The sequence below is a fragment of the Hermetia illucens genome, chromosome 3, assembly GCF_905115235.1.
Source record: "Hermetia illucens chromosome 3, iHerIll2.2.curated.20191125, whole genome shotgun sequence".
In the NCBI taxonomy this organism is placed as follows: Eukaryota; Metazoa; Arthropoda; class Insecta; order Diptera; family Stratiomyidae; genus Hermetia; species Hermetia illucens.
In genome coordinates this window covers 105,040,917-105,051,043 of record NC_051851.1, presented here as the reverse complement: position 1 = coordinate 105,051,043, position 10,127 = coordinate 105,040,917, and the positions used below count along the sequence as shown (strand labels likewise).

Genomic DNA, 10,127 nt, shown 5'->3' with positions numbered 1-10,127 from the left:
GAGTGAAGAAGAGGAACTGGGACTTTGAGGCGAGCACGCCCATAAGGATGACATAGGTGGAGGCTGTTTTTTGTTTGACAAATTTACATTACTTAAGTTGCTAATAGTACTAATGTTGGAATCTCCGAATAGATCGAAACCTCCACTATTGCTCGTTGCCTTCATTGAACTAAGTTCGTGGATGAGTGTATTTATGATGTTACTCTCGATTGACGAATTCAAAAGTGGAGCAGCATTTAACACCGTATCCTCCGGATGAATATCTCTTACCTGCTGTTGAGGGAATCCATTTGAAGTACCCTTTTGTTGAAGTAAATTGTTCGACGTAGCAATATAATGCATGGAGAGTCCATTCGGTGTCGTTGTTGGCAACGCAGAAGCTTTGATAGATGTCGACTGCTTAAGAGATCCCAACAAATCCTCATGTTATGGCAGCTGCCCCACTTTCATTAATTGTTTTGTGAAGCAATATGATAAGGGCTTCACGAAATGAGCATCCTGAGTTGTGCAATATGGGCAAGTTACAACATGACTATAGTCGCTGAAGAAATTCAATCGTTGATGGGGATGCAGTAGTAATTTGAAGCATGTGTTGCACTAAGAATAGAGACAATTATTAACACCTAGTATATTCAATTTTCTGAAATTGTTTTAATTGCAAAGAGTGCATCGCATCAAAGTTAAAGTATACTTATGAACGTTAGTCTCTTCCGTTCTTACTTTGAATACAGATTGGCAGAATCTTTACTCTATATAAACCACGCTACTAAACATGCAAATTTGGGAAAAAAGTATATTCTTTTACATTTATACAACTACATTCATAGTCCCAATAAGAAAATTTGACATAAATGATGCTCCGAAATTTTCCTATTAGGACTATAAATGTAATTGAAAAAGAGCGTTCTGTGGGATTGGACACGACCGATGATAGCACACACACATACAGTATGTATGCAGCCAAGTATACAGAATTGGAGCAGCTGGAGCTGGAGCGTTTTCAATCCAGAAACATACATACATACGCATATGCACTTGTAGGTAACAATATCTAATCCTGCGCTTAAATGTATGTACTGTGTGAGTGGCAATGGCCAAATAAGATGCAGACATCTGTCTGACTTCGTCTGAACTATCAGGTTGTCCACAAAGTTTTCGCACAAATCAAAGACAAAATTCAGCAGATAAGTTTATAAAAACCTTTAATTATTTAATCTAATATATAATTGCCTCCATTAGATACGACTTCCCTCCATCTATCGGGCAACTTCAAAATCCCCCCTCTATAAAACTCTTCCCCCTTCCCCTCAAAGTACGTGCGAAGTGCACTTTGGAGGTCAGCTTCAGAAGTCATTTTTTTACCATCCAGAAAATGTTGGGGGGACCTGAACAAATGGTAATCAGAAGGAGCAAGGTCGGGACTATACGCAGGATGACTCAAAACTTCCCAGCCAAGCTCACTCAATTTTCGCTGAGTAGTTAAAGATGTATGCGGCCGGGCGTTATCATGATGAAAGACAATATTTCGCCTGTTGACCAATGCTGGTCGTTTCGAACGTAGCTGGGTGTTTAATCTGTCGAGCTGCTCGCAGTACTTATCGGCGGTAATGGTCTCGTTTGGTCCCAAAAGCTCGTAGTGTATGGGGCCACGAACGTCCCACCATATACTGAGCATTCGCTTCTGCTGATGAATAGACGGCTTTGCTACCGATGGACCCGGTTGATCTCGATAAGTGTAGGCTCGTTTCTTCGCTACGTTTTCGTACACAATCCATTTCTCATCGCCAGTTACCAATCGATTCAAAAAAGGGTCGTTTTCGTTCCGTAAAAGGTTAGCGGAGCAAATTCTCACTCTATCGGCCAGATTTCGCTCAGTCAGTTCGTGCGGTACCCACTTTGTGCTCTTCAAAACATATCCAAGACGCGTAATGGCTACTGCTACTCCTGATTTTGATACACCGAGATCCTCTGCAAGCACACGTGTCGAAAGAAAAGGATTCGCTTCCAGTTTGTTGCGCAGGATATCGTCGTCAATCGTATAGGGTCTTCCTGAGCGAGGTTCATCTTCAAGTGTCAGGTCTCCGCTGTAGAATTTTTCGAACCAATCGTAAACTGTCCTGCGCTTTACCTTTCCTTCACCGAATACCTTCGACAAATTTTCAATCGCCTTCGGCACCTTCGTCCCCATTTGAAACTCGTACAAAATGCAATGACGAAAATGTACTTTGTCGAATTCCATGTTTATCCTTGAATATCCTTCACAATACTTCCTTCAAGGATAATTTACCATGCATTTTATAGTTAGGACTCTGACCTTTCCATTGGGATATCACATGTTGTACCTGCTGTTTTGGTTTGTCTGCTAATTGCTTTTTAATTGTCACATTAATATTTGTGCGAAAACTTTGTGGACAACCTGATAAATGCAGACAATTTTCTGTTTGTCTGCGCCAGACGCAGAAATTTTTATAACACAGGCACAGAGGTTTGCGCGATACATTTGTCTCTCTGTTACCTGAGGCAAACAAAGGCATTTGTCTAGACCAGACTCAACCTAACAATAGTGTTTTCGATATGTATATCTTGCAAATCTACCAAGGAAAATTTTTCCGTTGCGTCATCGCCAATATGTGTTAGACAAATTTGCCGTGTCGACTTGGTGGGCGCGCTCCTTGATTTCAACTACATTTTGCTCAACTATATTAACATCTAAATAATTATCATAAACATACATGACACATAAATTTGATTTAGAATTTGCATTCAATTATATCACCTAAATTTTACCGAAACATGCAATAAACTTGTTATTTCTCACTACATTTCCAGCGCCTACAAGTCATGATAACATAATACCTGCTTTAAGTAAATCTACTCACCTTCAGTCTCTCAGTGCAACATGGCATAGCGGCAAAAATATCGTAGGAGTACATGGTACCCAAAACCAACGAGGAACCATTCCATTTTACTCCACAAAATCTAAATAGTAGAATATAAATGTCAGTTTAATTTGCTTTCAATGTTTACTTTAGCTCGAGCTTATCTTACCTGCAAAAAACTGCTCGATTTGCACCTCCATCGAGGCATCCCATGCAGACAGCAGTCAGGTATTGAGTGTGTTCATCGTATTTCACCTAGATATGTGAAACGAAAAAGAATAATTAAATAACTTGGATTCTATTGAACAGTAACCGAATCATGGTCAAATAGCCTAAGAAAATAAAGATGGAAAGGGATTGATTTGCTACCCAACAAAAGGTGCTTATTTCAGATATGAAAATATGGGACATAATTTGAGTGTTTTGAAGCAACCAGATATTGTTTTCTTTCTTCTTAATAAGTTGAAAGAGCTTACATAAAAAATATGCAACGAAATGAAAATCAAAATATGATTGCGCTTTAAAGGGTTATATATATTTGGAGCGCACAAAAAAGGGGTTTTCAGGATTTTTGTGTCAACACATTTTTAAAGTATAACACATAAGTATAATAATATACTAATTGATTGAGCAACTCTTCAGGAATAAGAAAAACATTTGTTATAGACAATTTTACAAAATGGTGGCTGTAGGACCGCATAAACAAAAGATTTTGAGGAAGTCCTCCGCACCCAATAAAAGAAATCCTTTGGATCATAATCTGAAAGCATAATCAATTTTTTTTTACTACATATGTGTAGCTAGTGAAGTACACTAGATTATAGCTGTAGATTAACTAAAATTCTTAGGGGGTTCTATCTGGAACCCCCAAAAGAGTCGCTTTTTCAAAGAGAACAGTTGACCTTAATTTTTTATTTAAAAAATCTGTTTATCGATTATTAAAATTATGTGTTATGTGATTATTAAAATTATATGTCGACTGGATGCAAACTCTCTGCTCGCCAATTTCGATGTTTGCGTTTAGAGAAAAAGGCGTTTGAAATCGTAATATTATGGTTCATATTTTTTTTAAACTTAATTATGATATCCCAGTAATATAAAATTGTCCTTCCAGTCATATTTTGCTTTTTAAGCTCTTTTCTGGTTGCCTAAATGATGCGCACAATCTGTCATATAGGAAAGCGAATGTTTAGCGACCAGAAAAGTTAATTTCATGAATTTTCCTAAATAATTTCTATACAAGAAGATTATCGATTATGATTTTTTAACGTCCAATAGAAAAATATGGAGAAGTGTTTTTTTAACAGGTATAACCCCCTAAGAGGGTATATGTATTAAACGAGGACATAATGGTAGTGGGTGATTGTTAGTACTGTGAGGGGTGGGTGGGTGTTTGTCAGTAATATCCATGATAAACGAAAATCTGCACACCTGCTGTTAATGCAGTGTACTACAATTAATAAAAATAATTTATTACTATATACTACGATTTGAAATAATTACCTCAATACACCCAGCTGCGTGTTGTTTTGGGCTCAAAAAAAATGTGCCGTCCACAAGTGGATAGCGATCAAATACAAGCATTGCTTCTTCACAGAGTATGCACGAAACACGACTCTTTTGGTTTTGGGCTAAAGACGATAAGATGAAAAGTCGAGTTTCATCATTTCCATGATTTCCTTCGTCCTCCATCTGAAAATAAAGATATAAACATTGAAAAAAGTATCACGCATACAATAAGAAATGTTCTCAGCAAGAGAAAAATTATGGTAAGACTTTCATCTTTCCTGTTGTCCATATTTTGTGTCATACCCATGTACATTGATATAACCACCAATATTGTTGGTACATTGGTTTAGGAGAGAGGAGGTTGAAGATCGCACAACATTTATTCCCTCGAAATACATACAACACAAGGAGGCAAAGCAAATGAACATAACCAAGTGCAACAAAAGTATTAACACAATAATAACAAGTCGGAATACCGGAAGCTGGCCGCTTCAGGTAAAATGTTTTTTTTCATCTTATGTAAGGAACTCCCTATACACGGGTTTCTATTCGTACATAGCTAAAACACAAAATATTCCTTCATTAATTGCTGAAATCTAGATATACTTATCTATCAAATACATCAAAAAACAATCGTTGCCTACCCAAATTGATCTAACGCATCTTCATGTATTGCCACTCTACTCCATGCACAAAGCATACATATATGTACTTAATGTAAATACCGCTGGTACTAACGTACACGCATGTCTATTCCAGTGGACACTCATCATCATCAACGGCGCAACAACCGGTATCCGGTGTAGACCTACCTTAATAAGGAACTCCAGTTATCCCGGTTTTGCGCCGAGGTCAACCAATTCGATATCCCTTAAAGCTGTCTGGCGTCCTAACCTATGCCATCGATCCATCTTAGGCAGGGTCTGCCTCGTCATTTTTTTTTTCTACCATAGATATTTCCCTTATAGACTTTCCGGGTGGGATCATCCTCATCCATACGGATTAAGTGACCCGCCCACCGTAACCTATTGAGCCGGGTTTTATCCATAACCAGACGGTCATGGTATCGCTCATAGCTTTCGTCTTTATGTAGGCTACGGAATCGTCCATCCTCAAGTAGGGGGCCAAAAATTCTTCGCTCGAACGCGGCCAAGAATTCGCAATTCTTCTTGCTAAGAACCCAAGTCTCCGAGGAACACATGAGGACTAGCAAGATCATCGTCTTGTACAGTAAGAGCTTTGACCCTAAGGTGAGACGTTTCGAGCGGAACAATTTTTGTAAACTGAAATATGCCCTGTTAGTTGACGTGCGCGGATTTCATCATCGTAGCTGTTATTGGTTGTGATTTTCGACCCTAGATAGATATTCTTCCTGTTTGACGAGTGTGGTTTGATGTTGTAGTTTGGTTGGTTTTCGGTGCTGACGTTGCCACCATATATTTTGTCTTGCCTTCATTGATGTGCAGCCCAAGATCTCGCCCCAGTGGTCGCCTGCTCGATCTGAATGAAGGCAGTTTTTACGTCTCGGGTGGTTCTTCCCATGATGTCGATATCGTCAGCATAAGCCAGTAGTGTGTGGGACTTAAAAAGGATCGTATCTCTTCCATTTACATCAGCATCACGGACCACTTTCTCGAGGGCCAGGTTAAAGAGGACGTATCAGAGGGCATCCCCTTGTCGTAGACCGTTGTTGATGTCGAATGGTCTTCAGAGTGATCCTGCTACAAAATAATATATAAATACAAAATAAGCAAAATAAAAATCTGGCCTCGCACATTGGTCAGGGTCAACCTAGTTAGGCACATCAATTTCTTTGGGATACCGAGTTCTCTCATGGCCGTGTACAGTTTTACCCTGGCTATGCTATCATGGGCGGCTTTAAAGTCGATGAATAGATGGTGCAAGTCTTGTCCATATTCCAACAGTTTTTCCATAACTTGCCGGAGAGAGAAAACCTGATCTGTTGCTGATTTGCCTGGAGTGAAGCCTCTTTGGTATGAGTCAATGATGTTCTGGGCGTATGGGGCTATCTGGCCTAGCAAGATAGAGGAGAATATCTGATAGATGGTACTCAGCAACGTGATACCTCTATAATTGCTGTACTGTTTGATATCTCCCTTTTTATGTATGAGACATAATGCCTCGTTGATTCGCTGTCTCATACCTTCAGCACCAGTTGATGAACCACTTGGTGTAACTGGTCGCCTCCATATTTAACTAATTCGGCTGTTATTCCATCGGCTCCTGGCGATTTATGATTTTTAAGCCGATGGACTGTTTCTCCTATACTTCCTCTTCCCTCTTTGTCTCGGCAGGATGAACATCGTGGTGTATAAGGCTTCATCCTGCTGACTTGTTGGTAATACTTCCGCGCCTGGTGCGGTTGTTCTCTGTACTTTTCTAGTTCACAGACTTATTTGTTCCCCCAGGCTTCCTTTTTCCGTCTGTGAAGTCGCTTCTCTGCTCGAGTTCGTGATAAGTCTCCGCGCGTGCCCGCGTTCTTTAAGAATGCAACATTACTCGGTATGCAGCATTCTTCCGTTCCGTTGCTAGCTTACATTCATCGTCTAACTAGCCGTTCCGAGTTTTTTTGCGGCTGGGGCCAAGTATGTTTGTGACCGTATCAGTGATAACGTTCTTCAGGTGGTTGTGGAGATCATTTGTTGATGCTTCATCTCCAAGGCATCTGTTGACTGCGGTTATTGAGGCATCCATTTCCCCATTATAGATGTCGCGGAGGGCTGTGTTGTGGATGGCTTCAGTATTCACTCTCACCTGATTGTCAGAAGGGATTGTAGGTCGTGTCGTAATTCGAGCTCGGAGCACCATGCCAACGAGATAGTGGTCCGAGTCTATATTGGTCCCTAAGAGGTGGCGGCGTTCGATCAACACGTGGTCAATTTGGTTGAAAGTGGTCCCGCCTGGAGAGGCCCACGTATGTTTTTGAACCGTTTTCCGTGCAAACCAGGTGCTTCCAACAACCATTTCGGGTGGTACTGTTAACTGGATTATGCGCAATCCGTTATCAGTGCTATCCCTATGTAAGCTATAGTAGCCGACGTATCCCCTGAATGCGGGCTCCGTCCCTACTTGACTGTTGAAATCTCCAAGTATGATTTTGATATCATACTTGGGACAGGCTTCTAGAGTCTGCACAACTGCCTCGTAGGAGGTATCCTTCTCCGACTCTGCAATCTCCTCTCTAGGGACGAGAACGTTTATGAGCCTTATATTTCTAAACTTGCCTCGCAAACGCAGAGTGCATAGCCTTTCGCTTATACAGGATGCGGCAGCATAACTTCCTTTTTTCAAAACTCAATAAAAACTATTGTATGCATCGGAAAATATTTATTTATTTTTTGTAATGTAGGTACATGTCTAAAGTTTTTATTTACATTGTTTTGAAGATCAAATCTGATAGGTGACGTCCTCCATTCTCCATACATTGCATAAACCGATTTCTGGCGTTTGTCATGACTCTTGTTAGCATAGCAGGTGTTATGTTGGCAATTTCTTCTTAGATGTTGGTCTTCAAATCTTGTAGGGTTCTTGGACGGTTCACATAAACACGGGATTTCAAAAAACCCCAAAGAAAAGATCGGGAGAGCGTGCCGGCCATTCCAAACCGTCTCTAATTGAAATAAGGCGCTCTGGAAAGTGTTCCCTCAAAACAGCCATCGATGCTCTTGAAGTGTGTGCTGTTGTACCGTCTTGTTGGAACCAAGTGGCCCCCAAATCCAAATTTTCTAGCCGTGGAAAAAAAAACTCTGTAGCATGTTTACATACCGGTCCGAATTCACTGTCACTGTAACCTCATTTTCCTCAAAAAACCAGGGACCAATAATTCCAGCTGAGGAAATTGCACACCACACTGTCACTTTGGGCCAATGCAAAGGCTTTTGATGCAATTCTCGAGGGTTGGTGTCATCCCAGTAGAGCATGTTTTGTTTGTTAACCGACCCACACAAATGAAAATGGGCTTCATCGCTAAAAAAAACAATAGCACCCTCGGGAACGACATCAAGAAGAAGCTCACACGCGTTCATCCGAGAATTGAAGTCACGTTCTGAAAGTTCCTGCACTATCGCCATCTTATAGGGATGAAAATGAAGATCATCACGAAGAATTCTTCTCACAGAACGATCGGATAGTCCAAGGGCAGATGCGTGTTTGCGCGCAGAACGCCGTGGCGATCGCAACATTGACGCTCTCACTGCTTCAATGTTCTCAGGTGATCTAACGGGCCGAGGGACTCCAGTTCTTCCTTTTGTCGCACTTGCAGTTTGTCTGAATGTAACAATTGATTTGCGGTCTGGGACGGGAGCCAACGGGGCTAAATTAAAGCGATTCCGAAATGCACGCTGTGTTGCAATAACCGAACATCCGCTTGAAAAGTAAACCTCAACGGCAAAGGCACGCTCCTTACTATTCCAACGCATGATGGCAACTGAACCGTGTCGGGACAAAACTTTACAATATCCCCTCTTGAACGAAACCACTAGCGCTCCGCTATGACATCAACTAACTGAGTGGCGCGCATTTTAAAAAAGGAAGTTATGCTGCCGCATCCTGTATTTTCAAAGCCGATAACAGCAAATTTCATTTTTTGGCTGACTAAGAAACCTATTCTGAGCGCATGATTTACTGGATGGCCACTATAATATATGGTATAGCGGCTCTTCTCCAGGAAACCGGTCCCTGTCACGCTGTTACTTCAGCGTTATATTGAAACAGGATATCGGCTAGCTGCTCAGCAGGATTCGGTCTGTACAGGGAGCGCACGTTCCATGAGAAAATGCGCAAATCGTTAGTCCGTTGTCGTTGTAAGATCCATCCTGTCCCAGGACCAGTTGGTACATTTTGTCCCGTTTTTAGGCGCGGGAGACTCGCCTTCATCCTTCTCCGTTTGCAGTTTTTCATAAAGAAAGAACTCCCAGCGATCACCACGTTAAGGTGGAGATAGGATTTGGTAATAGAGCTGTTGGTATTGGTTCAGGAGTTGTTGGACACTACTTGCACTTTATTAGCACATACATATCCACACACATGTCTGGCTTTAGTAATTCATACTGACATACAAATAACTAAAAAGACTAAAAACGGGAAACTAAAATATACTAATTTTACTATCTGTCAGGGCTATAAGGTGTATGTACTTATTCACAAAAGTATTCGTATTCCAGATCTATGAAACATTTTGCATTTTTTCACACCGAAAAATTCGTGTTAACTACAAAGCATATATGTATATAAGAATATAAAACCTATTCTTACAGATAATTTCTTCCACTTAGCCAAATCCTAATAGATTAACCAACCATATGAGGCTGAAGTGGTTTTATGTCCGCAGCAGAAAAGTGGACAAATAAGCTAATTGTTTCGAACTAAAACCCCAAGGATAAAGTTGAATTGATTTAACAAATCCCTTATTCTTAGAGAGCGTGTGCACGAAATAGACATGAGATTCCGTTTACATTGAAACTTAATGTGAAGTAGTAGTATAACGAGAAATAGGGTATCTTTAAAGAATGCCAAAGTGAAATGCAAGTGAACATTGCGTTTCCGTTTAATTTTATGCAAATCTAATTAACGTGAAACAAGACATTTTCTTTAAATACAAATGAACAAATTTGAAACCGGAAATCATATTTCTGATTTGACTGACTTTCAAACATCTTATACAGAAAACATACTTTGGAGAAATAACTTGGAGTGTGGGTGAATGTGAATTCAAATCAA

General features: G+C 40.4%; 1 protein-coding gene across 1 annotated transcript in view; it reads right to left on the bottom strand.

The window, feature by feature from the left end:
* Positions 1-397: 397 nt before the first annotated feature.
* The window catches only part of LOC119653216 (headcase protein), a 109,544-nt gene continuing 99,814 nt past the window's right edge, over positions 398-10,127 (bottom strand). The window contains exons 3-6 of the mRNA XM_038057788.1: positions 4,383-4,571; positions 3,049-3,134; positions 2,880-2,979; positions 398-597 (exon numbers count right to left, since the gene is read on the bottom strand). Of these exons, the coding sequence (XP_037913716.1) occupies positions 427-597; positions 2,880-2,979; positions 3,049-3,134; positions 4,383-4,571 (546 nt within the window). The 3' untranslated portion in view covers positions 398-426. The remainder of the gene's footprint in view (positions 598-2,879; positions 2,980-3,048; positions 3,135-4,382; positions 4,572-10,127) is intronic.